Source organism: Eleginops maclovinus, chromosome 7 (assembly GCF_036324505.1).
Source record: "Eleginops maclovinus isolate JMC-PN-2008 ecotype Puerto Natales chromosome 7, JC_Emac_rtc_rv5, whole genome shotgun sequence".
NCBI classification, from domain to species: domain Eukaryota; kingdom Metazoa; phylum Chordata; class Actinopteri; order Perciformes; family Eleginopidae; genus Eleginops; species Eleginops maclovinus.
In genome coordinates, this window is record NC_086355.1 from 1914108 (window position 1) to 1940742 (window position 26635).

Below are 26635 nucleotides of genomic sequence, written 5' to 3' on the forward strand. Positions count from 1 at the left end.
ACCAGAAATGTTTAGATTTGTACCACAAAATCAATGTTAAGCTACCAGAAATAACACAAAGCTATCACAGAGATGCAAAATATATTTAAAAGGACACAACAAATCCAGAAAATGATCACAAGGAAGTGCATAAAAACTAAAAGAAGACATAAATCCTCCACAAAGAGACACAAAATAACCACATAAACGTAAAATGACAACAAATCCATAAAACGCAACTACAAAAGGATGCAGAATCACTGTTTTCATTATAAAACAATCATAGAGGGTAAAAAATGATCTCAAATCAATGCAAGAGCAACAGCGCAGAGACACCAATGACTTAAAGGAGGCTCTTTGAGTTTTCAAGTGTTGTTCCTCCTTGGGTGGGGGCCTCCTACATGTCGGTGCGCAGGGGCCCAGAGTCTGATAATCTACCCCTGGTGTAAACAAACAGATGACTCCTTCCTGTTGGAGGATTTGAGGCAAAAGAGAGCATGTTGGGAAGTCTTTCTGTATCTTATATATGAGTTGAGGCCGTCGGACTGGAAGTGGACGGAGCTCACATTGGAGGGTGTTCTCTGCAAAAGTTAGCCTTCCATTTTAACCAAATACTGGCAAGAAAAAAGTGACTTCTACACACTTTAAATGCAGTTGCATCCCCCCACTGATGAATATCACTTGCACTGAGAGAAAGCAGAAGATGAGTGAAGCTAGGATAAAATACACAAGTTGTGGTCGTCACAGCGGTGTAAAAATAGCTGCTGTACATCATGCATGTGGCAGCAGGACACACTGAGTAGTGTTTCCCTCCACTGTGAGAGTGGATGTGGCTCAGACCAGTGGTTTACTTTCTAAATTACAAGCTGAACTGGGGGACTTTCTCAGAGAAAATGGAAAGAGCTAAAAGAGCCATCATAAAAGAGGAAAAGCCCAGTTATTTTGGCAGTAAACATGTGAAAACAACATTTAGTGCTGCCTTAAAGGAAGAGGGCGTTTAGATACAGTGTTGAATTTGTTTCTGTACAGATTCTACACCTAAATACGGATGTGAAGGGGTGGGGGTGGGGGGTGGGGGTGCACGGTGGACAGGGATGGGATCAGGGGGCGTTTCTCTTCTGGCTTTAAGGAAGGAACTTGACACTGAGTCTGATTACGGTCATTTCTCTTCCCGGTATTCTGGCCAGCAGGGGAACAAAATGTTTCCTCACATATTTGAAATGTGTTTCCACTCAGCTAGATAAATGTTTAGCTCCAGAGAAATCTAAACCCACCCCTCCGCGGAGACACACACTTTTATTTTGGTTTTTTTTTTAATGGGTGTTGCAGGCTGAACCGACAGAAAGTCCCGGGGCAGGTCCTGCTGCCAGAGCGTCGCCAAGAGTCCGGAGGCTGAGGTCTGTGTGCGCATTTTCTGGGAAAGCCTCCCAAAAAGCTCAGTTTTGCCAAGGAGAACCTGCTGAGGCGCTCATCCGCGGTGCAGACTCAGCAGTGTGGGCACATCTGTTGGAGGTTTTCTCCTTTCTGAGCCCGGAGGATCGTCTCAGTTTGTTGGACATTACCGGAGGATTAATTGGATACATTCATTTACCGGACGCGGAAGTTTTTAGAGATGTGACGTGGTCCAAACGTTTTCGCCACTGAAAGACTTTGATTTTCCCTAAAAGTTGAGGATTATTACAAAGTTGTGGATGTTTGTTTGGCATGATATGACCTCCTGGGATTATAGTTGCACACGGATGGTTGAGATATTGGATATAACTTTTACGCACACTCTTTTTTCGCGTTGTCTGTCACACTCAGAGCTGACGGTGGTTTCCTCAGCAGAAGGCATGATCTGAAACACATCTCTGGCTCTGTGCTGCGCGCTGTATGTCTTCATCTGGAGTTAAATACATTAATCAAATGCACTAAACAAGCACCAGGACCGCATCTCCATCACTGGATCTCTATCTCTCCCCCCACGGTACGCATAACTTTATCTCGCCACCATGCGGGGGGCTTTTGTTCTCACTGTATCTCTGGTTTATCTGCTAACCTGGACAGGAGAAGCAGACAAACAGACTCAAAATAAGAAAGTGCAATTACTGAGGCGCGCAAATGGGGTCCCCATGAGACGCAAGTACCTTGGGTTTGGTTCTGCTCTATCGGTGCACAGTCCCACACAGGAGGAAGATGTGCAGGCTGATGAAGGAGCTCCAGTTAACACCAGGACTGTGCAGGGTAGAAGAGCAGGAGGTGTGACGTCACGGAGAGGGGTGATGCAGGATGAGGCAGCGCGAGGCAGGGTGCCCCGGATGCCCAGCAGCTCGGGGTCACCGAACCTGCTGGCCACCTTCGCAGGGAAGAACCGGGTGCTGGTGATCTCTGCGCCCCACGAGTCAGACGGTTACTACCGGCTGATGATGTCTCTGCTGAAGTCAGATGTGTACTGCGAGCTGGCAGAGAGGCACGTGCACCAGGTGGTCATATTCCATCAGGAGGGGGAGATGGGGGGGAAGGTGAGGAGGATCACTGCGGAGGGGAAGGTGATGGAGGAGCCGCTGGATACTGGTCTCATCCCCAGACTCATGAGCTTCCTCAAGCTGGAGAAAGGTGAGAGGTGGGGGGTTATCCTGGAGGAGGGGGTGACACTGAGGCTGGGGGTATGTGTTGTTATGAACCTATAGGCTCTCTAATCCCAAGAAACGATCTATAGTCATGAACTGAAGCTACTGTCCCCATGGTGGCATTCACAGTACAGTAAGTTGTTTTGGATATTCAAAACCAGAAAAAGAATCAGGATATTTGATCCAGGTCATTAATAACTCATTGGGGTTGGTCACAGTTTCTCTCAAAATGAAAAAAAGTTGAATAAAAATAATTAAAGAAACCTAAAAAATAAAGAAAAAAATAGAACAAAAATCTTTATAATAAAATATATATTATATAGAAGAAATAAAATACAACATCATACACATATTAAAACAAATACAACTATTCATTTTAAATAGGAAATGTAGAGCAGAAAAAGGTGCACTACAATACATTATATATTACAATTTAGTAAAGTGGTTTATTTTAACGCTGAGATGCACAGTTTAAAAGCTGCTGATGGTGGAGTAACAGATTAAAGCCTCTGGAAAACAAAATGTAATGAATCATATCTGTAGGTTTTCTGATTTTGGTGACCAATCTGGGGCACTAGATCTTGATCAGGGTTAAAACATAAGAGAATAGCTGATAGTTGAGTGTTTTGGTGTGTCTGCAGGTAAGTTTGGGATGGTGCTGCTGAAGAAGACGCTGCAGGTGGAGGAGAGATACCCGTACCCGGTGAGGCTGGAGGCCATGTACGAGGTGATTGACCAGTCGCCCATGAGGAGGGCCGAGAAGCTCCGGCAGAAAGGCTTCGTGCAGAAGTGCAAAACTGCCGGCGTGGAGGGCCAGGTGGAGGAGGGCACGCTCACCGGTGAGACGATGCTGAGATTTCTTTATTCATTCATAAAACAAAAACCCCAGATATAAATAAAACGGTTCATCTATTATCTGCTTTTCTGTGTGTTAGGACAAGTACATACCCCAGCACAAAGAATACCGGCCAAGAAGATCCCAAGAAAGCCCCAAACAACAACAACAACCACCACAGCTGCCACCACAACAACAACCACCACAAGACCAACAACAACCACCACACGACCAACAACAACCACTACAACTACAACTCGGCCCACCACCACCAAGAGAGCGACAACCACCACAACAAAAGCCACAACCACCACAACAACCACCAAACCCACCACCACCACCACCAGAAGAACCACCACAAAGAGATTCACCACCACCACCACCACCCAGAGACCCACCAGAGCCCACACCACCGCCCTGTGGCCCCCGGCCCCCAGGACCACCATTGACCCCTACTACTACAGCCACAGGGAGAGGAACCCGGCGAGGACCACCCCGGCTGGAGACAACCGAACGGACAAAGACATCAGAGATCCACACCGACGCAGACTGGTGCCCTCCATACACAAACCCTCCAAGGTCAAACCCACCAGGAGGAAGAACGGGGGAGAGAAGGTGAGGTTTGGGGGTCATTCTGCATGTCATTTAGGCTAAGGGTCTACGAAAAAGAAGTAATGACCTAGTAGCGCCATGTGTAAACACTCATATTATATTCATATTTATGGTGCATACAATACTAAAACCTTCAAATCATCCAACCATAATGTAGTCCCCCCAGCAATCACCCTAACACCCCCCTACAGGTAGCAGACCCCCTACTACAGACCCATAATTAAGGCTACTAAGTAACATGTCTAATAAAAGCACAAAAACAATAATAACAGAAAACATATTTGGTGAATTTAAGAATGTATGTCCAATAGAAGATAATAACATGCACTACATTATATATTACAATACAGTACAGTGGTTTCATCATAATGAAGGATACTGTACTGAAACCATACATGAAGGAACTACAGAAAGCAGACCTCAACCAGTTCCATAACCCTTGTAATTTGGGTCCGCTTCCTCGGCCAATGCGTCATCCTCCCTCTAAGTTTCATGCGAATAGGGTGAGGACTTTTTCCGTTATCCTGCAGACCGACAAATGCAGAGGTTTGGCTTGGCAGGTGAAGGTGGTAGGTAATTGAAATGTTCCTCCAGAGAGAGTTCAAGTGTCTTTGAGCATCAAACCATAACCGCTCCTGATGAGCGACCTGGCACCTTGCGTCGCTCCCAGACATCAGTGTGTTACTGTATGACATGTGTTGTAAAGGGCTTTGAGAGGTGGAATAGAAAAGCAGCATACAGTATAAATGCAGTCAGTACTTCCTTTGCAGGGGTAATTTGTTTTGGGAATGTATATCATTATAAAAGTGAGCTAAAGTAGAAGTAATAAATATAATTCTGTTATAATTGAAGTATTTTTGGTCCCTTTCACTCAGATTACTTCACAAAAACACCGTAGCGTTTGGACCTTTCTTTATCTTTTTCGCCTTGAATGGAAAAGTGTGTAAATAAGTGTTGTGTGTATTTTTATTGGTGTGCTTTCTGCCATTTTAACTACTGTTGCTTCCCTTTGTGTGTGCAAGGAGACTCTGGGTTTCATACCTTCATATCCTCGTGAAATGGTTAATCATTGTCCTGGTATTTTGATCAGGTGGAGTGGAGAATTACTTATACAGCCAGATTCATAACGTGCGTTTGTCCGTGCAGGTGATGACGAATGAGTACGAGGACAGGTTTGAACCGGGCAAGCCCACAGTGAGTGATCCGGAGGAGACCTTCACCAGCGTCAGCCCCACCAAGAGGGTGAAGGGCAAACACGACAAGCACGACAAGAGGAAGAAGAAGAACGACAAGGCTGCAAAGAAAGCCGAGAGGAGAGGAGGGAAGACGGGGAAGATCGGGGGAAAGAAAAATGGAAAGAAGCTTTCAAAGTACCCAGGGAAAGAGGACTACCCGAAGCCCACTAAGAAGCCAACGCCCCCTCCGAAGGGATCTCTGGCCTCCTTCCTGGACTACTTTGAGGACAGGAGGCGGCTGCTGGTGAGAGCATGACATAATTCACAGTTCATGAAAGGAGCCTCACTCTGCCTCTCTTTCTTCTCTGGCAGGTCTCCTGTTTCATGGAAATATAATAGCTGATCTGACAACACCCAGCCCAAACACATTTCAGTTTTAAAGAACGGGTTAGATATTTTATGAAGTTTTCATTTCATCTCTAATGGCCGAGCAGCTCGGTAGCTTAGTTTAGCATAAAGACTGGAAATAGGGAGAAATGGCTTTCCTTGCTAAGCTAACGCATCGTAGCAAGTAAACCAAATATCTTTCACATCTGTCGTTCACCTTTAGCTTTTCAGAGTAAGACACAGTAAACCAGGAATTTAGAGCATGTATCCAACAAAAATGTCTGGTAAAACTATTGAATAGCACAAGTAAGTTAAACTACTTTGTCTTGCCTTTCACTTTTGTCTAGTTTTGAGCAAAGATGATTTCTCCTGGAACAGAAATAGGTGAAAAAGTTCTGTAAACTCATGAAAGTTTTCCAAAAACAATCCCAACATCTGGAGAAGTGATTCAATGACGATAAATTCTTACAGGTCAACAGACCAGTACACACCTCTATGCTTTTGGAGTGCAAACCACTCGCTTGTTATGAACAGCTCTGCAGTATGTGGAGGCGCTCTCTGACAGGCGGCACAGCTGTGTGCTAACAGACTGAGCGTCTCTGTTTTGCAGCCGCTATAGATTCTTATCACAGCCGTGCGGTGGGCAGGCTGGGAAAATATGCCCCATCCTCCGCCTGCAGGTTAATGTAAACATCACCTCTGCAGCACCCTGTGTGTAGCTGTGTGTGTGTGTGTGTGTGTGTGTGTGTGTGTTTTTCATTACACATGCATGACAGTCCCTCCCTTCCTGCAGCTGATTACGTCCCCCGGTGAGGAGAGCAACATGTATGTGCAGCAGAGGGACGAGTACCTGGAGTCTGTGTGTGAAATGGCCATCAGGAAGGTTTCCATCATCACCATCTTCGGCTCTCTGACCAACTCCACCATGAAAATTGACCACTACCAGCTGGGTAAGTATCCTGCAGCGCTAGCTCTTATCCTCAGGGAGTGGAAAGGTTAAAAAAGAAACTGGTTTTTAGATGAAAACCGTTGTGGAACCGATGATTGGCAGTTCTCTCAGACTCTGTTGATGCTTCAATCTGGTTGGGAAATATGTCCTCTGTCCTTGTTTCTTAGTCGTGCATCATCCCAGAATAACTGTTTATGAAACTCTGAAGACTCATCTGGTGTTTTCAACCTTTGCATCTTAAAGCTGCATGATGATTTTTTGAGCCCTCTCTACCCAAGACATTACCTTTTCGGGTTGTTTCGTACAATTCTTGCGAACAAGGTTTCCCAGAAACACCTCGAGGGAATTACTTCACATTTCGCAAAAACTTCCACTTAGCCCCACTGGCAAACGGATTAGAAATTAGTGGCAAAAGTTACTGTGACACAAATGACCAGACATGGATGCAAACAGTAACTGGACTGGTTTGCAGAGGCACACAAACACAAGGCAGATTGTGTTCTTCTTTAGTGTGTAAAGAGCCTAGACTTTCTGAGCTGAAACTCTCAACAAGTTCTTAGAGTTTATTGTAAATATAAAACAAGAGGCTACATCTTTAGTCTGTAAAGTATTCAAATAGGATCGCATCTGTCTCTCTGTGTACTGATTGTTCTGATAATGAATATTAGGGCAAGGCCTCATGTCCATGGAAAATATATTTCTAGTAGTCCTTTATTTATTGTTGATTTTTTACCAGCGCTTTTTGTCTACCTTGTTCCCTCGAAAAAAACCTGAGATATTCTGGAAAATAAACACAATTAACAAACACAAGTTTATGATAATTGTTCAGCATCAACCGTGAATGCAATCGGCAGGAATTCAAAGCTAATGAACTGCACCACAGACACCCAGTCTCCCCAGCTGACAGCTGCAGTCTGTGCAGAGGAAATGTTATAGTGTGGATGTTCTCGGCCACGTCTGCTGTCCTGTCCTCGCTTTACCTTCCTGCACCATCTCTACTCCAAGTACAACACTCAGACCGGACCCTGCCAAAGCCACAGCTCTGCTCCTCTGAGAGCAGGTGTTCATACACAGAGCTCCCTGCTGATGTGTGTGAGTGTGTGTGTGTGTGTGTGTGTGTGTGTGTGTGTGTGTGTGTGTGTGTGTGTGTGTGTGTGTGTGTGTGTGTGTGTGTGTTCTTGTGGTGACAGCACTCTGACAGGTTGCACTTTCAATGTATTTTTAGTGACAGGATTTTTGATTTGTCACGTCAAGATAAAGGATATATTCAACCAAGGGAGAGCTGGAATAGAAAGACTCTTTTTGAGTGACAGTGAAATTGATCAGACAACACGTTTGCATGCAGACAACCTGCAATACATTTCCCCACAGCTTTACAGCACTGCTTTTAACTTTAAAACAAGTTCTTTCAAGCAGTAAGTGCAAAAAAAACAAGTGATTTGCCTTAAACACAAAAGCACTATTTATTTAAAGTAGGAAAAAAACTTATACATAAAAAAAAGATAAATGGAATATTCAAAATCTTAAAAAATTAAACACATTCAAGTCTAAAAATGTAAACATTTAAAAAAAGAAAATGTAAAAATGTCAAAGCGAAAATATGTAAGAATTAAAAATGGAAAGAATTTCAATAAAAAAATAGCTTTTTTCTAACATACTGGTTGTGCTGGTTACCAGGTATGAGAGTGTGTATGTCTTCAGGTCAGAAATGAATAAGCTATTTAAAGTACAGGGGTCTTTATCTGTATCAGGGGAGGAGTCTAACCTAGGCCAGAAACATAGCTGACACACACACACACACACACACACACACACACACACACACACACACACACACACACACACACACACACACACACACACACACACACATACGGTCAATGCAATTATGACAGCTTCCAAAAACTCCCTTTTATTAAACCGCTTCAAAAAGTTCCGCGGTTTATGTGTATGAAATGCTGTGTCATTTGGTCTTGGCGTCCTCTCTCGTATTTTCAGACATTTTACAGCCGTCTCAAACCTAGAGCCTGAGAGAGTGTGTGTGTGTGTGTGTGTGTGTGTGTGTGTGTGTGTGTGTGTGTGTGTGTGTGTGTGTGTGTGTGTGTGTGTGTGTGTGTGTGGGTGTGGGTGTGACATTGAAACCCACTTTGTAAACCTTTTACAAGTCTGTCACTCTGCATGACAAGGTTTTATCCAGCTGGAATGCTGGAAAAAGTCCCGAGTTGACGTCAGCGCCCCCCCCACCCCTCCCACGGTAGTTACACTTTTGTTCCACGTACCGGCCCGTAGTGTGTGTGTAGGTGTGTGTGTGTGTGTGTGTGTGTGTGTGTGTGTGTGTGTGTGTGTGTGTGTGTGTGTGTGTGTGTGTGTGTGTGTGTGTGTGTGTGTGTGTGAGCATGTACTGTACACAAACAACTGGTTCTTTCACCGCTGCCCCTCCCTCACTTCAGGGTGACCTAATGGTGTTTGAGTGTGTATCGGCTGTCTGCAGTGTGTGTGCCGGGGTTTTTCTGATTTGCTCATGCACGACCACCAAAACACACTGTTCTGTGGTCTGTGTGTGTGTGTGTGTGTGTGCGTGTGTGTGTGCATGCATTGATGATTAAAGGCCTTTGCTTTGCTCGATTTAAACCCCGGCTACAGTAGATTCCTCGGGGATCTGACCAGGCCAGACCTCGGTGATTAAAGCCGCTTTTTCGTGAGATCACAGAAGAGAAATCTCCAAAACAACAAACAAACTTTGCTCAACAAAAACCCTAAACTTCCCTGCCTCAGAGATTAAAGTTAGACTAAAGACTAGTCTCTAACTCTGAGCTTCTCCCTTTAAAGAGAAAAGAGGGTTCAAGAACTCGGACAAAACGGTGTTTAAATGAATTGTTATTTTTTCCTCTCCAAACAGTCCATTCTGTCTCCAGATCTCAGTGAATTAAACCTGTCTGTCTGTGGACTCTGTTCCTGATTCCCCCTGCATGGTAACACTCTGCAGACCCCACTTCACCGTCATGTCGGACACATTTGTCAAATAAAAATAGTGTTACGTTTCAGCGATGGAAAACACGTGTCAGAGCCAAACACTCCCATGTGTGTTATTATGGGTTATTTTATGGGGAGAACTCGTCATCACGGGACCTTTTTAAGAAGTCATAACTGGAAGACTCTCATTATTAGATTATGTTATTAGATGTACTTAATTCATCCAAATTTGGGAAATTGTTTCTTAAGAAACGTATGTCAGATTAACTTTTTTCACTCGTAGTAAAACAGATCTGTCAGAAGGTACTGGTTGTACCCCCCCCCCCCCAGCCTGAAACACCTCCATTGTTTACTTCTGTAACATAAAATCTTCACTATCTAAAAGTCACGCTCTATTGGCTGGCGCTCCAACATAATGTAAGTGATAGGCAAAGGGGCGGGACATGTCTAAGCGGTTGACCAATCACAACACAGCCGTCCCTGTACAATAAAGTAGTGTGAACTGTCTCTCAGATTCTCCCCTCTGTCTCTTTTCCCCTTCCAGAGAATGATAAGCCGATGAAGGGTCTGCATCAGGAGGATCTGGTGAACCAGGATCTGATCACGGAGCTGAGGAACGAGTTCAGCTTGAAGCCCGATGACTTCTACATGGTGCTCACCGACGGAGACATGAGGGTCAAGGTGAGGACTGGAGTTATGGGCTGGAAGTCTGTGCACATTTCAAAGGCTCTGTCATCTTGTGCCTGAGTCTGGAGGACAGCAGGGACCCTCTTTATGGACCACGTCTTTTTGAAGAGCCCAGACCAGACAGGGACAGGTTGTGAGGATATTCCTTTGAAGGTTAAAATACTTTCCCTTCTTTTGGTTGCCCTGGTTCATTGTAGGGCTGCATGATACGAGATAAATATGCAGTAACACTTGGTCAACATTCAATCCAATATTATATTATATTAGTAAAGTAATTTAAAATACAATTTAGAGATTTATGCACCATTTATTCTGTAAAACACACAAAAAAGCAGTGAACATGTGGATATTTAACATGTTATTGAAAGAATGATCACAGAAATCAAAGTTTAAAAAGTAAATAAGGAAATAAATTGAAACAAAAACGGTGTCATTCAAACTGGGAACACGTTTTGCACGGGCTAAAAGTCAAACCTACAAATTAGAAAGTTGTCGTTCTAGAAAAATAGCTTGCACCAATACAGGTTTACTTTCAATTGCCACAGCTTAAAAAAAAGGTTTATTTGCCCAAAAAATACAGCTTTCAGTGAAATGCAAGAAAAAAACCTGAATAAATGAAAGAGATCATTTTCAGCATTATTTTATTGTACACGATTAACAGAGGATGTATTGTTTCTAGTGAAACTCCTTTAAAAAAAGAACATTACAGTCCTTTTCCTGTGTGTTTACCCCTCAAAGTATTGCGTAACATTGACTCTGAGTAAAAAAAGAGCCAGAGTTACATCCCATAAATGAGAAGCAACAGGTTCACCACCTTCTCTTTGATCCTCTCCTACTCCCTGACCGGTCCCTGTACCGCCGACCACCGCCTTCACTCACACACTGATTTAATTCACACTACATGACACCCTGCCCACACCTGTGTGTGTGTGTGTGTGTGTGTGTGTGTGTGTGTGTGTGTGTGTGTGTGTGTGTGTGTGTGTGTGTCTGTGTGAGCATGCCAGGGTAAATTACCGGGCTGTTTTTGGGACGTTTTCATCAAAGAGGCCAGTGTTCGCTCTGTGCTGACGGAGGCACGGACGGGAGGGCTGTGAGCGGGCGAGGATGTGGGAGTGTGTGTGTGTGAGAGAGAGAGTGTGAAAGGAGCAGATTCAGCGTAACCACAGGAAGGTGTGACAGTGTGTGTGTGGCTCCGTCAGATATTCACACAGAGAGGGAAGACGGGGACGTAATGAAAGAGGACATATTAGCTCATGTCTCCATGCTTTAATGTTCAGAAAGCTCTTTATGTTTCTCATCCTGTCTGTGCTGCAGCTCCTCTTTTCACCCTCTGTCTGAAACCAGAGCTGCTCTGATTGGTTAGCTGGCTGGCTCTGTTGTGATTGGTCAACCAGCTTAGAGATGTCCCGCCCCTTAGCCCATCGACAATGTGTTGGAGCGCTAGCCAATAGCAAAGCAAGTGATACGTAGTGGTGTCACTTTGTTGTGGAAGTAAACAAAGTAGTCCAATGGAGGTGTTTCAGGCAGGGAACACTCATATGTCTAGCCTCTGCAGACCATTTACATGCACTAAAACCTATAGAACACACTACAGGAAAGGGAAAAGTAGAAAAGGGCTTCTTAAAGTTAAAAAAATTGATATTCCTTTCCTCTCGTACTGATTTGCATATTTCACAGTGAGGAAGTCCAACACTAACAGAAAGTAATCAGTGATTCTTAAACAGATTACACTTTTAAAGTCCCCCCCCCACACCCTCCCCACCACCCTCCCGGTTATATTTAGTATAGTCGCACTGCTTCCCAGAAGTTCCTGCAGGATGTGTGTGTGATGTGGAAAAAACCGCAGCAGCAGAACTTCACTTCATCACTTTGCCTGGAAACAGTTCCACCGTTGTCTTCTATTTCCAGATCCTCCGTTTCATGTCCAGATTTCTCCTCTCTGACACACCGGGTTTGTTTACCCTGCGGTTTCTGTAAGCCACGTCTCGTTGATTTTCTTGTTTTGTCAGCAAACCTACGAGGTTCCCATCGCCATGAAGGCCGTGTTCGACTACATCGACACCTTCTCCTCCCGCATCCGAGAGATGGAGCAGCAGAAGAGGGACGGGGTCGTCTGCAAGAAGGAGGACAAGCCCCGATCTCTGGAGAACTTCCTGTCAAGGTGAAGACGTTTCTAAATCCCACAGGTTTTTATGTAATGATCAATATTTAATCACTGCAGACCACTGTACTGATTAAATAGGGTTAATGGTCAATTAAAGTGCATTTTATACAGCAGTTTTCCAGTCTTTGCAGCACCTCAAAGCGCTATAAGGGACCCTAACATTCATCATTCATTGGTAGCAGTTAGAGGGTTAACACACATGGACACTTTCATGGATCGACATTGTGACTGCTCGAAAAAGACTAAAGAATAACAGATAAGATGAACTATATTAATCCCAAGTTGGGAATTGTTTTCATTGCAGCAGCATAAAAAACAAGCTTTTGTACAAAAGTAGAATCAGAAGAGTAGAAATAAAGAATTGTACAATTGAAACCCAACAGAAATACAACAGCATTAGAGAGTAGCACATTTACAAGTTTGGAAAAAGAAACACTATAAAGGCAGAAAGCTTATTCCCATTTAGTCCTCTGTTAAAACAAAGACAAGCTCAACAACAAATAGAAATTGACATGTAATGCACTCTATGGTATTTTGAAACCCTTTCTAAAGACCACGTTTCAGATCTGTCGTGGAAAGCAATGCAGGGTTTGCTCCTCTCAAACCACGACAGCATGCACTAACCGACATAAATATCAACGGCTTTTTTGGCTCGTCAACATTTACAGCTGTTTGGATTCATTTAGTTCTTAGTTTAAGTCGATGTGCACGCTCTTTATGGTCCTGGCTTTGTGCACAGGACGTCTCTTTGAGTCCTACATATCGTCTTTGTTCAGGGTTGGTTGTCAGGATGATGGGGGGGGTCCCACTTCTGATTGCCTAATAATCAGCTGGAATTCACCGTGTGTATCAGTTGGTGTTCCTCTGACTTTAAAGAAGCATTTAAAGGCTGAATCATTGCAGGCACAGGAAGTCTTTTGTGTTCCCATGGAGACCTGAATATCAGCTTTAGATCACAGAAGGTTTGGCAGCTTTTTTTGACCGTAATTCGGGGTTGTCACCCGCTGGCAGCACGGTAATGTGTCGGTGTATGAGCAGAAACTTTCTCTGCCGCTGCAAAGTGCCACTTAGATCCGGGCTTTTTTTCCGTGTGATTGCAGGTTTCGTTGGAGACGTCGCCTCTTCATCATCTCCGCCCCCAACGATGAGGAGTGGGCCTATCAGCAGCAGCTCTACGGCCTCAACAGCCAGGCCTGCAACCTGGGTGAGTCACCTGAACTCAACCTGTCGACACTGTGCTCCAAAACCAACACACGAGCGGCCAACTAACCAGCCTTCATGAGGTCTGGAAAGTACACGTCTCAGGGAAGGAGGGCTTGGCAGGAAACCACTGGAGCTCAGTTAGGAGATGTTGTTGCTCTAAAGAACCTCTCAATGAGTTCCTGCTCTGCACCAGTTGTTGTGCTATTTGTTCCCTTAAATGCACCTTTATTAAGTGTGGAATTTCCTCTTCTGTCTTCTGTCCTCTCTCTGTGTGTGAGCTCAGAGTACAGACTCTGTCTGTGCTCCAAGCTTCTTCCTGTTGCTACAGAAACAAATAAACAAACAAAAAGGAAGCTTTTTTATTAGGAAAGGCATGTTGAATCTCACTAAACGTTGAACCATATTTGAGTTAATTCAATGCACATATTCAGCTGTAGATGCATATTTTGGGGGATTTTTAAGGCTGTAATCTAATTTATCATCGGTTTCTGTACTGTCCCTCTCCCTCTGGGGATAAATAGCTATCTTCTACATAATGGACAACAAAGAGAATACCTAAAGGAAGCAGAGAGACAGAAGAGGACAGAAGATGAGATGTAGTTTTCCTTGAAGACTATTGTAGATTAAAATAGTTATAAAATGCATTTTATAGAAGAGAATTTGAGTGTAAACTGACGGTCAAATCTACACCTACCTCCAAATCAAAGCAGCATTGTGTTGCTACACTGGACCAGGAGGACACACCTCTGTGTATTAGACTGTAGCCCACCTTTCATCACTGTTTAAATACAAACTCTATTTTCTTTTGTTGAAAATCCTCGTTTTACTCGAGATTTGCATCACTCAAAGTCTCCAGAGGGTTTTCCCAGTCGTGTAAAATGCACTTTCCTCCCAAATGAAACGATTATACCTCAGAGACTGGCGTGGGGGAATGGTTACCAATGACCTTCGAGCAACTCTTGAGGGAACACTTAAGCTAAGGGAAAACACTTAGACATCAAAGGCTTTTCCATGGCAAGCTAAGGAAATCCTTGAGGTGATTTTATTCAACTATATCAAATGTGTTTTAGATGGAAATTCAAAGACATTCTTAGCCTAAGTGGTTTACTCGGTGTGCTTCCTGTCACTGCCTGCACAAGTACAAGTTAGACTGCTTATGAATACTGCATGTGAGTCAGGCAGAAGTGTGTGTGTGTGTGTGTGTGTGTGTGTGTGTGTGTGTGTGTGTGTGTGTGTGTGTGTGTGTGTGTGTGTGTGTGTGTGTGTGTGTGTGTGTGTGTGTGTGTGTGTGTGTGTGTGTGTGTGTGTGTGTGTGTGTGTGTGTGTGTGTGTGAGGGATCCCAGATGACAGACCTGGCAGAAGCTCTTTTCCTTCCCTGACGACAACAACTTTTCCACCATTACTCAAATGTTGCGTCTCAAAACGAGACATTAATCTGAACTTTCTAAACCTCAACAACCTGACAGGTTGATGTAGGACGAATGTAAACTTGAAATATCTCAAAGTGATCTCCACTTCTCCAACTAAACACATGCCGTCATCTGGAGTTCCTCCTCCTGCTCAAACCTCACGTTCCCATCTTGTTTATATGGGTTCAAGATTCTACTTTTTCTCCCCATGACTCTTAGTGTTTGCAGCACATAAATCGTGCATCCGACATTTAAATCTAGGGCTGAAAGTTAAAGAAAGAGCGTAGGATTCTCGCTATTTATGTCCTTTATAGATGTTGACAACCAGAAACACACATAGCCGAAAAAATACAGACCCTGTCACACACCTGTAGAGAGTCATACGTGATCGAAATCATGTTTAATACACTTTATTTACTTTGAAGCTTTCACATAAAAACAGAAGACTTTTAGATAAACATGGAGAAGGACATGAACGAAAAACCAGCCACTGAAAACCAACAATGATTAAGTAGGATTATTTCATTTGGGGTAGAAATCCTACTGATTGTGCCGTCAGTTACTTTAATTACCGTAAAACAATGAGCTTATGATTAATTCACCTAAAAAGATAAAGCAGGTATTTTTTCAATCCTAGCAGCCATGATGCTTCTATCAATGGTTTGTAATTGAGCTGTAAAACCTTAACAAAAAACATATTAACCATCACAAACAAATATTAGTCAGAGGTAATGAAATCTCTCAGAAAACCTGTGTTTTTATAGAGAGAATTTCCCCTTCTTGTGACGTCTGAATGAAACCGTTTTTCCAATTGAGATAAGATTTAAGATCGGGTAATGGGAGAATATCTTGCTTATCATCAGACCCAGACCCCCCCACACACACACAACACACACACACACCCACACACTTGCTCCAGACAAAGGCCTGTCCTGCTGACGGGGCTGAAGGCTATTCAGCTCTCAGCCCTTGGCTCTCCTGAGTTAAATGCGGGCTTCAGAGGGAACGGCTCTTTGGCAGGACTCTCCGGACCACCACGTTCTCCTCCTAGAAACCAGTGCTGAGTATGGTTCCAGCAGCCAACAGTTGCTCAGCACATTAGAGACATGATGTTCTAGTTTAAAGACTTTATTAAGACACATTCCTCTCTGATGTGTGTTCTCAATGTGTTTGTTATTGTCTTGCTGGATCAGGTCTTCGGCACATCGCCATTCTGAAGTTGGTCGGCACGGACCTGCCAGACATTGGTGGAGTGCTGGAACTCTATCCCATCAACGGTAAGAGCTTTCTCACGTAAGATGAATGGTCATAAACATACACAGTACATATAAACCTCATCTTACCTTTAGTTGCTAGGCAGATTAGGAATAATGATGGTAAATATAATCTCCCTTAAATCAGACTGTAGTTCACCTGCAGTAAATCCAGCAGCTACCCTGCAGTATACAAAGCCATTCAAACTAGCTGCACCTTTACCAGCTCTGAGAACACTTTAATGATCAATCATTATAAAACAGATCAGAGATATTATTCTGAAATGGACCAATCAGACAATGACTACTTTTACTGTCGCTGCTTTAAGTACATTTAGAGGAGAGTACTTTCTACTTTCACTGGAGGAACATTTAGAATACTTTTACTGAGACAGAGTATTCCTACACTCTGGTACTTCTACTTTACTCAAGTACAAGACCTGAGTACTTCTACTTTACTCAAGTACAAGATCTGAGTACTTCTACTTTACTCAAGTACAAGATCTGAGTACTTCTACTTTACTCAAGAACAAGATCTGAGTACTTCTACTTTACTCAAGTACAAGATCTGAGTACTTCTACTTTACTCAAGAACAAGATCTGAGTACTTCTACTTTACTCAAGTACAAGACCTGAGTACTTCTACTTTACTCAAGTACAAGATCTGAGTACTTCTACTTTACTCAAGAACAAGATCTGAGTACTTCTACTTTACTCAAGTACAAGATCTGAGTACTTCTACTTTACTCAAGAACAAGATCTGAGTACTTCTACTTTACTCAAGTACAAGACCTGAGTACTTCTACTTTACTCAAGTACAAGATCGGAGTACTTCTACTTTACTCAAGTACAAGATCTGAGTACTTCTACTTTACTCAAGTACAAGATCTGAGTACTTCTACTTTACTCAAGTACAAGATCTGAGTACTTCTACTTTACTCAAGTACAAGATCTGAGTACTTCTACTTTACTCAAGTACAAGATCTGAGTACTTCTACTTTACTCAAGTACAAGATCTGAGTACTTCTACTTTACTCAAGTACAAGATCTGAGTACTTATACTTTACTCAAGTACAAGATCTGAGTACTTCTACTTTACTCAAGTATAAGAGCTGAGTACTTCTACTTTACTCAAGTACAAGATCTGAGTACTTCTACTTTACTCAAGTACAAGACCTGAGTACTTCTACTTTTACTCAAGTACAAGATCTGAGTACTTCTACTTTACTCAAGTATAAGAGCTGAGTACTTCTACTTTACTCAAGTATAAGAACTGAGTACTTCTACTTTTACTCAAGTACAAGACCTGAGTACTTCTACTTTATTCAGGTACAATATCTGAGTACTTCTACTTAACTCAAGACCTGAGTACTTCTACTTTAACTCAAGATCGGAGTACTTCTACTTTAACTCAAGACCTGAGTACTTCTACTTTAACTCAACATCGAAGTACTTCTACTTTAACTCAAGATCTGAGTACTTCTACTTGAAACACGGCTTTCTTTCCTCTGTAAAAATAATATACATACATTAAATACTTCCTCCCTGATCCAAGATCTGAGTACTTCTACTTTCAGTCGAGTAAAAGATCTGAGTACTTCTGCTGTTACTTTCTCCTTCCTCCCTGATGTGAATGTCCCCCCCCCCTGCAGGCAGTGCCACTGTGGAGCGGGAGGGAATGTCCGCCAACCTGGTGAAGGACATGAGGAACTACTTCCAGATCAGCCCCGAGTACTTCTCCATGCTGCTGGTGGGGAAGGATGGTAATGTGAAGTCCTGGTACCCCTCCCCCATGTGGTCCATGGCCATCATCTACGACCTGGTGGACTCCATGCAGCTGCGCAGACAGGAGATGGCCATCCAGCAGTCCCTGGGCATGCGCTGCCCCGAGGACGAGTACGGGGGCTACGGATACCACCAGCACGGGTACGAGCACGGGTACCAGGACGGCTATCACCAGGGTTACGGGTACTAAGCACGTCGATCCTCTTTACTTTCAGTCATCTTTCCTCCTCCTCCTCCTCCTCCTCCTCCTCGTCCTCCTCCTCCCTGAATGTTTTGTAGCACTTAGTGGAAGCGTCACACCTGTAGCTTTCACCTGTCTTAAATCTATATATTGCATAGTCTGCTGCAGAGTAATTAAGGAGCTTAAATCAGAGTCAGTAAATGTGTAGAGAGTCAGATATGTGTTCCTGTCTCCTTCACTTGCCTTCCAGGTCAAATAACACGTGCAGTTTATCAGTTCAGACCTTTATTTTGTAGATAATAGGCTAAAATAAGACATATGTATTTATTGGACTTCTGTTTGCATTTGAGGTGCAGTTATTGCTTATTTTATGACTCATTTTTTCTCTTTTGTAAAGTATCTGTTGCTCTACAGTGTTCTTATTTATACTCTGTTGTGCTATATGACAAATAAACATTTGTTTACTCCCGGTTGGGGTGTGTGAATTGCTTTCTGTGCACAATTTATTTATAATCATGCAACTTGTATGTTAACTTCTCCGTTGCAAGAACATTTTAGGCTACAGCGCCTCCTAGTGGCCAAATGAGAGGACACTACAAAGTATATTAAGAAACAATGTGCAGTATTACCTTTAAGTTCAGAGCTCATGGTCCGTCAGAAGGGGAATTTTAATCCCCAAATGTTATTTTTCTTGTGTATTTAGACAAAATGAAATCGGTTTTCCTCGCAGTTTATTTCAGAACAAGCATGTTAACATTTTATGGCACAAGAAGAATCTTAAAATATATATTTCATTTAATTTCACAGTTTTAACCACATCAATACTCCCATGTGACCAAAAAATACACAGCTTTTAAGGCAAAGTAAGAGAACCAAGGAACCACTTCGTTGTGCTTTGAGTCATCCTATAAATGCTTATGATCCTGGTTCATAATTAAGAAAAGATACTCTAATTGAGCCCACAGATGTACTTTGTAATGTATATGTATGGTAATGTTTATTTAGTATGTGGATATTTACTGAAAAGCGGTGATTTTTGATTAAATATTGACCATATGTTGAATAAACACTTATGTTACACAGTGCAAACAGCAAGTAAAACAGTACCTAAACTATCTGCAGTGGAGCTCCTTAGTAGCCGAGTGGTTACAGCCCCCCAAAAAACAAATGATCAAAACAATGAATCACCTGCAAGCAATCAAACAGCTGCAAATACAACAGGAATCATTAGAGAAAGACAAATGTTTTTCATGAAAGAAACCCTTGAAATGGCAATTATTTCCCCCTCGATGTATGAGCCTATAAAGTCTCATCCCTGTAAATGACATACACTCATACACTGATGTGTAGGACAGGCACATTTCAATATATACACAACAGCCTTAGTAATCACAAGTCTCAGAGAGAGTCGTCTCACGTTTCCCCGCCGCTGACGGGCATTTAAGTGAATGCTCCGACAGATACAATCTGCAACCATGCGGCTTCTATAGTCTATTCTGCAGCTTGTTGGAGCAATTAGTCCAAACTACAGAGACTCCTCCTCAGATTCACTGTCTGTATTCGTCTTCGTCAGGAGCTCCAGTTCCTCTCCGTCCTGCAGCAGAAAACACAAGAAGAGAAGATTAAAATGCATCCAGCATTCAAACAGGTAGATAAAAGGCTATAAAGGAACTACAGCATGGTCACATGTCTTCAGGTCACCACCGCTAAGCTAAAGGAGGCTAATGTTGGGCTATAAAGGAACTACAGCACGGTCACATGACTTCAGGTCACCACCGCTAAGCTAAAGGAGGCTAACGTTGGGCTACAAAGGAACTACAGCACGGTCACATGACTTCACGTCACCACCGCTAAGCTAAAGGAGGCTAATGTTGGGCTATAAAGGAACTACAGCACGGTCACATGACTTCACGTCTCCACCGCTAAGCTAAAGGAGGCTAATGTTGGGCTACAAAGGAACTACAGCACGGTCACATGACTTCACTTCACCACGCTAAGCTAAAGGCGGCTAATGTTGGGCTATAAAGGAACTACAGCACGGTCACATGACTTCACTTCACCACCGCTAAGCTAAAGGAGGCTAACGTTGGGCTACAAAGGAACTACAGCACGGTCACATGACTTCACGTCACCACCGCTAAGCTAAAGGAGGCTAATGTTGGGCTATAAAGGAACTACAGCACGGTCACATGACTTCACGTCTCCACCGCTAAGCTAAAGGAGGCTAATGTTGGGCTACAAAGGAACTACAGCACGGTCACATGACTTCACCTCACCACCGCTAAGCTAAAGGAGGCTAATGTTGGGCGTGATGACGTTTAGTCGTCTCATTTAGACCCTTGTTAGCAACTTTTTTAATTCCCCAGTGGGGTATTTACTGATGTATTTCATGTCATAGAACAAAATCTCTTCAGCTTGTGTTATCTACAGACCTTATTTCAGGCATCTTACACAAAAAAACATAGCAAAGCAGACTCATTTCTGGGTTTTAGGACTCATTCCTGCACCACTCTATGAGGCACTAATCGTGGAAACGACCTCAAAGTCCTGTTTGCTCATAAAGACTCCATAGGGATCTGTTCTGTTTAATAGCTTCCTCTTACAAAATCCAATAGACTGCATTGACCTGATGTAATTACGCTAGTGAAAGCACCAGTAGGAGACTAAATACTGTTTTCCTTGCAGGGAATTAGGTTTCCTGCAGCACTGTAGAAATCACATTATAGAGAAATGAGAGCCAAGTTTCCTACAGACAGCTCGGTGTGTGTGTGAGGTAATTGACGCTGAGTGTGTGTGTGAGGTTTGTTTCTTGCGTACCCCTCTGGACCTCTCGAACACCTCCCCGTTGATGACCCTCAGCTTCTCCTGCTGCAGGCTGTACTCCAGGTCCTTGGGCTTGCTGGTGTTGTAGATGAAGATGGCCAGCAGCACGATGGGAGCCTGCAGGAAGAAGTCCAGCGACGGATGGAAGTCGAAGAGGAAGAAGGAGAGGGCGGTAACCAGCACCGTGTTGATCTGGCCCGTCAGCACGTGGAACATGTTGTCTCTGAACTTCAGGATGAAGGCCACGGATAAACCCAGAGCGGCTGAGGAGAACAGAGGAGGAAGAGGAGGAGAAAGAGGAGAGTTTTCAATAAATTAGCTCTTTAAATGCCTTAATTGGTTTACTAACTCTGCAGCTTTTACATGGAGACAGTTATCCAGTCACTCTAACCAAATAAACATCAGCATTGGATAAAGGCTTACACTTTTTGAAAATAACCAGACAAGTGAGCTCTTAGCAATGCAATAGGTCAAATGAGTTTTTAAATGCCTGTGCGTTTACATTTGATCGTAGCCTGATTTAGTTTTATCATCGCCTACAATCTGAAGTGTTTGGTTGAAGGTCAGGGTTTCCTTCTCTTCTGCCTACTTACAGTAAATATTATCTTGTCTTAACCTTAAATTAAAAGTTGTATCGCTCTCTTGCTGAAGAGAGGATTGATTCTGCGTCGTGTTTTTTTTAATTTACAGCCAGGAGCTGTTAGCTTAGCTTAGCATAATGACTGGAGGCGGAGGGGAAGAGCTCGCATCGATTCGTCCAAAGTGAAAAAAGAGATTCCAACTACCAGAATAAATAATGAAATGTTGGGCTGGAGGTGAGCGATTTAATAAAAGCCAATATAGCATATTTTCTTGTAACTCAATTAAGAAATAGACTATTTTAAATAACCACTTGGCACAGCGTCATTTTGCATACTTACAAGCCTAACCGTATGGGTCTCAGATCAGACCTGACAAGTCCTTTACTGCAGGTATAAGGTGTTATTATTATCCACAGCACTCACCAGTGACCAGCACCAGACCCAGGGAGAACACATTGTGTCCGTGCATGAGGCCGCAGTGCACCGTGAGACCTCGAGCCTCCCGACCCAGCCCCAGGGTCAGACCATTGAACACCACACCGAAGGCATACCTGCAGAACCACATCAGGCAAAGAGCTAGGATTAGTATTGGCTAGCTAAAGCATGAGGCTTCATATAAGATCTCTGTTAGCTGCCTCTCACAGTTTGCTGTTCTGGATGAAGATGCTCTCAGTCAGCTGGTCTCCCTCCTTGAGGATCTTCTCGTTGTAGATGTTGGCCATGGCGGAGATGAAGCACTGCAGGAGGAGCAGGATGTGACCCACACCCAGGGAGCGGAGCTTCTCCACCACCCGGTCCCTCCACGCCTGCCCGGGGAGGGAGGACACCCACGACTCAGTGGCACTGTGGGGGAGACGAGATATAAACATCAGAACTGGACAGAACAACAGGCTGCAGTCTGGGTAACCATTCAATTATGAACATGTATGCAACCACAAAACATACTTAAGTCTTCCTCTTAAGGATTCTTTAACATGTTCAGTTTTTAAGGTGTTTTAAGTTAGTAAAGTAAAATGAACTTTGCAACCACGGTAAAAAAAGAACAAAGGGTTCATCAGGTAAGCTGTGAGTTCAAATGTTTAAGTTATTCCTTCCAGTTGTGTTGGATTCATTCCTGTTTTAAGTCTTTTTTTTTAGCCTGAACTTAATTCTTTTCAAGACTTCTTACATCTATTTTTTTGCACCTCTAACCCACCGTTTTGGGCTTATGGTTTTGTGTGACTTGCAGATCAAATGGACCGTGTTAGTACAGGTATGTGCTTCATTTGATTGTGTTTCTCCACTCGATTTGGTTATTTCTCTCCTTCTCTTCCCCTGCGTTTTTTAAACTATTAACATTGAGACAATACAGCCTCCATGCAAACTGTAAAATCTAAATGGTAAAATCTCTCTGAATGTAAAATAGTAACTTAAATTGTTTCCCTTACTGAGAACCTTTAAAGAGTTATTGCGCAACCCCCTTAAACAAGTCCCTTAGCTAAGGAGAAAAGTCCTATTTGTGACTAAATCAAAGTCAGTCCTCTCTCCGCATCACATTACCTGCTGTTCCTCATCTGCTCCAGCAGCTGTGTGTACAGCAGGCAGGAGTTGGAGGGGGGGGACAGGGGGTTCAGGTGCAGGTTGTGCACGGCGATGGCTTTCTGGCTGCTTCCTGATCCCGTCGTCAGGGAAACGATGGACAGGAAGAGGATGAACAACGCCGCCCACTGAACCCAGGACAGCCGCCGCCTGAAGGAAGAGGTGAGAGACACTGGTTTGAGTTTTTCAAATAATGTGTACTGCAATAATATAAGAGTACGTGGATATGTGGAATAAACAGTGTCAGAAAATGAAGGTTTCTTAAGGTCATTTCTACCCGGGATAACAGGGCTAGGTGTACGAAATGATGCACAAGATGTGTAATTTGATGACATGCTGTTCCAATAACAATGAGTATTCACTCAGATTAAGTATAACTTTGCTTTAGTACAGAATAGGAAGAATGAAAACACCCTAGGTAACATTGTCTACAGTGTAGATAGCTTAATTTGAAGCACATACTCTCCCCTTTGAACAAGTCACACATCCGGATGGAAAGACAACAGAATAAAACGGTGAGAGATAAGTGTATCAGCAGACTCACACACTATCAGACCGGAGAACAGAACACTACAGGGTTGGTTGGTTGATTGAGTCACTTACTTCAGAACAATCCTGAAGAGGACAGCTGTAGTGAGGATGACGAAGTTGGAGAACAACACGGCCATGGCCTGCAGACGAGAGGAGGAACAGGGAGAGATAAAACAGCAGGACATGGTATCTGATCTGAGATATGAGAAGGTGAAGATAACAGTTTTTTTACCAGATGTAAAAGAGGTGAGCAACAGGGTGTAGTATGACAGCATTTTAGGGATATTATAGGTAATAACAGTAACTAAACACAAGGCTGGGAAAGTGGGTGAAGTTCAGAGAAAGAAGCTAAAAACCCTTAATGCTTTTTAGTCTTACAGTTGCATGAAAACAACCCTCAGACATTAAAGTCAGAAATGTACAAGAAAAATCTGTCAAGTAACCAAACAGCTTTGCAAGGTCGGATCCACATCCTCCCATCACGACTTTTATAACCACACTTTTTTCTGGGAGTGTTACCCCTCTATCTCAGCGACGTCATTTATTTGTTCTGACCTAAAAAGGGTGCTGGTATCATTGCATATGGGGTTGGAATAATCGCAATTTACGCAACAGAATTTCCTCCAGAAGCCCCAATATGACATAGTGGTCATTTTACTACAGCAGATATAGAAGTGTTGACTGACAGGCTGCAGGTAGGCGAGCACGTAGAAGATGATGAGGTTATCGAGGAAGTAGAGGAACGCAGGGACCGCCCACTTCAGGGATTTGAGGAAGGAGGCGCTGGAGGAGAAGCCCAGGTCTCTGTATGATCGTCCCTCTGAAGACACAGGAGAGGGAATAAATATGACACACACACACACACACACACACACACACACACACTCACACACACACACACAATCACACAGAGCTGGGACTTCAGTGGTTACCTCGGACTATGACCCTGACGGACATGGCCAGACAGAAGAGCAGTTTGAGCAGCTCAGCGAGCAGATTCACCGACGCAGGGAGGAAGTCATACTTGTTCTCTGCAAAATTGATCAGAAACAAAGAGAGAAAGTCAACAACAAACATTTAAAAACCATATTTTAACATTCCTCTGTATATTATACACATTTCTGCACAATAACCATCCGCTCTTCCACTTTGAGTTCTCAGATACTGCACATTTTTAGAGTAATGTGTGATGTTTTATATTATCTATACAAATGTATATCATATTGAACTTCCTTTTCGTATATTTCTGTTAAATGTTCCTATTTTTATTGTAGTTTTGAAATACATTTTAGAATAGTGCTTAGTTTAGCTTCTTTTATGCGATTGAATTCCTCTGACTCCGTCTATGTATGCACCAAAGCAAATTCTGATCAGATTCTGATACCTGTGCTGACTTGAAGACTTGTTCATAAGATAAAATGCTAACTCTCTGAGGGAAATAAACTGTGTCAGTCACCAGCGTTGGCCGAGTATTTGAGCAGCACTATGCGGCTGGTCCCCAGAGTGATGAAGCCCAGGCCGAGGGCCAGAGTGTAGGCCGAGGAGCGGGAGCACAGCCGGGGGCCCGAGCTGCAGCACACCATGGCTGCACCTGGATCTGTTCGCAGTCAGACCTGTTGCAACACAAAACAAACACACACACACACACACTGGAGATCAGAATCATAGGTACCCCGAGTTTCAGTGTGTGAATCTGCATTGCAAAATAAAATAGTAAAAATGTGATGGACATCTAACGGCTGGATGCTCGTTGATAGGAGAACGATTTCCTTATATTCTCAAGTGTGGAAAAGCTGAATAATGCCATGAGTTGATTACGGACTTCTTAACACCACGTTGTTCTTCTTGGATTAACTAGCTCCCTCACCGTTGGGTGGACCATTAAAAAGTACTGAAATATATCCTTTGTCCCTCAAAATACACCAAAGATTAGACTGGTTTCTTGCCTCGGTGCAGGATAAACATGCTCAGAGAAAAGGTCGTTAAAATCAAAAGTCAGTATTTAGAAATATCAGGAAACATGTTTAGAATAGAAGAAAATATATAAATTAAAACACAATAAGACGTGTAAAATATAACCAGTCTACAAGTTGCAAAAGGATTACCGTTTAATATTTTTATGCCAATGATCTCACAGTTTTTGATAAATACATTTCAGCTTATTTATTCATATCATAAGTTTAGATAAATCCCACATTTGTATTCATTGTTTATTGATTTCCACTTTTGTTTGGTAACCTTTATGTAGTATTACTTGTGTTTCTTCTACAATATCTTCTATGTTCCTATATCTGTGTTAAATACCATGAACATTTACACTTGCTAAAGTCTGCACAGCTTCAGTGTTTCAGCCTGAGTGTGAGGATACAAACAGCTCCAGTGTTTCAGCCTGAGTGTGAGGATACAAACAGCTGCTTGACCTGACATTTAAAACATAATAGAAACGTATTTCCAGTCTTGGCATGCTACGTTTCTGCATTATGAATTGAATATCTATGGTTTTATATATTGAAAATAATAACGTCATTTTTTACTGGGTTTGGATTTTTTGCAAAACCACAACAATTTGAAGGCGTCGTTTGGGCTCTGAGAAGAAGCATTTTAGAACCATTGTACGGACTTAAAGACTAATCGGAGATAATACAAAACAACACAACTATGAAATTTGCCCCAAACGAAACAAAGTCTAAAGGCTCAGAGATAACGTCATCTGCACCAAAACCGACATATTTCTGCCAATAACACTTAGAAATGTGTAATCAAAGACATTTAAGCAAAACGCATGTTCTTCCAAAAAATATTGCACACATTTACTGTAATTATTATCGTTAATAAGGTGTTTAAATGATAAAAAGACTTACTTGTTTTCCTCTTTTTCCCCAAACCATAACTGAAGCATTTGTCTTCCGGGTGAATTCGC

General features: G+C 42.9%; 2 protein-coding genes across 2 annotated transcripts; one reads left to right on the plus strand and one right to left on the minus strand.

Annotated features, from left to right (window-relative positions):
• Positions 1 to 1154: 1154 nt before the first annotated feature.
• Positions 1155 to 18671, plus strand: ccdc80 (coiled-coil domain containing 80). The gene is made up of 10 exons (XM_063888578.1): positions 1155 to 2574; positions 3230 to 3427; positions 3524 to 4038; positions 5182 to 5514; positions 6391 to 6547; positions 10064 to 10200; positions 12216 to 12367; positions 13471 to 13574; positions 16177 to 16260; positions 17889 to 18671. Exons 1-10 carry the CDS (start codon positions 1971 to 1973, stop codon positions 18209 to 18211), a joined length of 2607 nt encoding a protein of 868 aa, XP_063744648.1. The 5' UTR covers positions 1155 to 1970; the 3' UTR covers positions 18212 to 18671.
• Positions 18672 to 18916: 245 nt separating this feature from the next.
• On the minus strand, positions 18917 to 26635 carry slc35a5 (solute carrier family 35 member A5). The gene is made up of 10 exons (XM_063888618.1): positions 26577 to 26635; positions 25172 to 25328; positions 24648 to 24746; positions 24402 to 24535; positions 23788 to 23855; positions 23146 to 23334; positions 22249 to 22449; positions 22030 to 22157; positions 21020 to 21288; positions 18917 to 19796 (listed from the first exon to the last, which is right to left on the minus strand). The coding sequence occupies exons 2-10, from the start codon at positions 25296 to 25298 to the stop codon at positions 19728 to 19730; spliced, it is 1284 nt and encodes a 427-aa protein (XP_063744688.1). The 5' UTR covers positions 25299 to 25328; positions 26577 to 26635; the 3' UTR covers positions 18917 to 19727.

Bases quoted from the DNA above. Each gene is read 5' to 3' on its own strand.
- slc35a5 (XM_063888618.1), bottom strand. From the start codon at position 25,298: ATGGTGTGCTGCAGCTCGGGCCCCCGGCTGTGCTCCCGCTCCTCGGCC. The intron at 24,536-24,647 runs GTAACCACTGAA...CTGTGTCTTCAG, and splicing joins CGTCAGGGTCATAGTCCGAG to AGGGACGATCATACAGAGAC. The intron at 19,797-21,019 runs GTACGCAAGAAA...TTTCTGCTGCAG, and splicing joins TGTTCGAGAGGTCCAGAGGG to GACGGAGAGGAACTGGAGCT.
- ccdc80 (XM_063888578.1), top strand. From the start codon at position 1,971: ATGCGGGGGGCTTTTGTTCTCACTGTATCTCTGGTTTATCTGCTAACC. The intron at 4,039-5,181 runs GTGAGGTTTGGG...TTGTCCGTGCAG, and splicing joins GGAAGAACGGGGGAGAGAAG to GTGATGACGAATGAGTACGA. The intron at 6,548-10,063 runs GTAAGTATCCTG...TTCCCCTTCCAG, and splicing joins AATTGACCACTACCAGCTGG to AGAATGATAAGCCGATGAAG.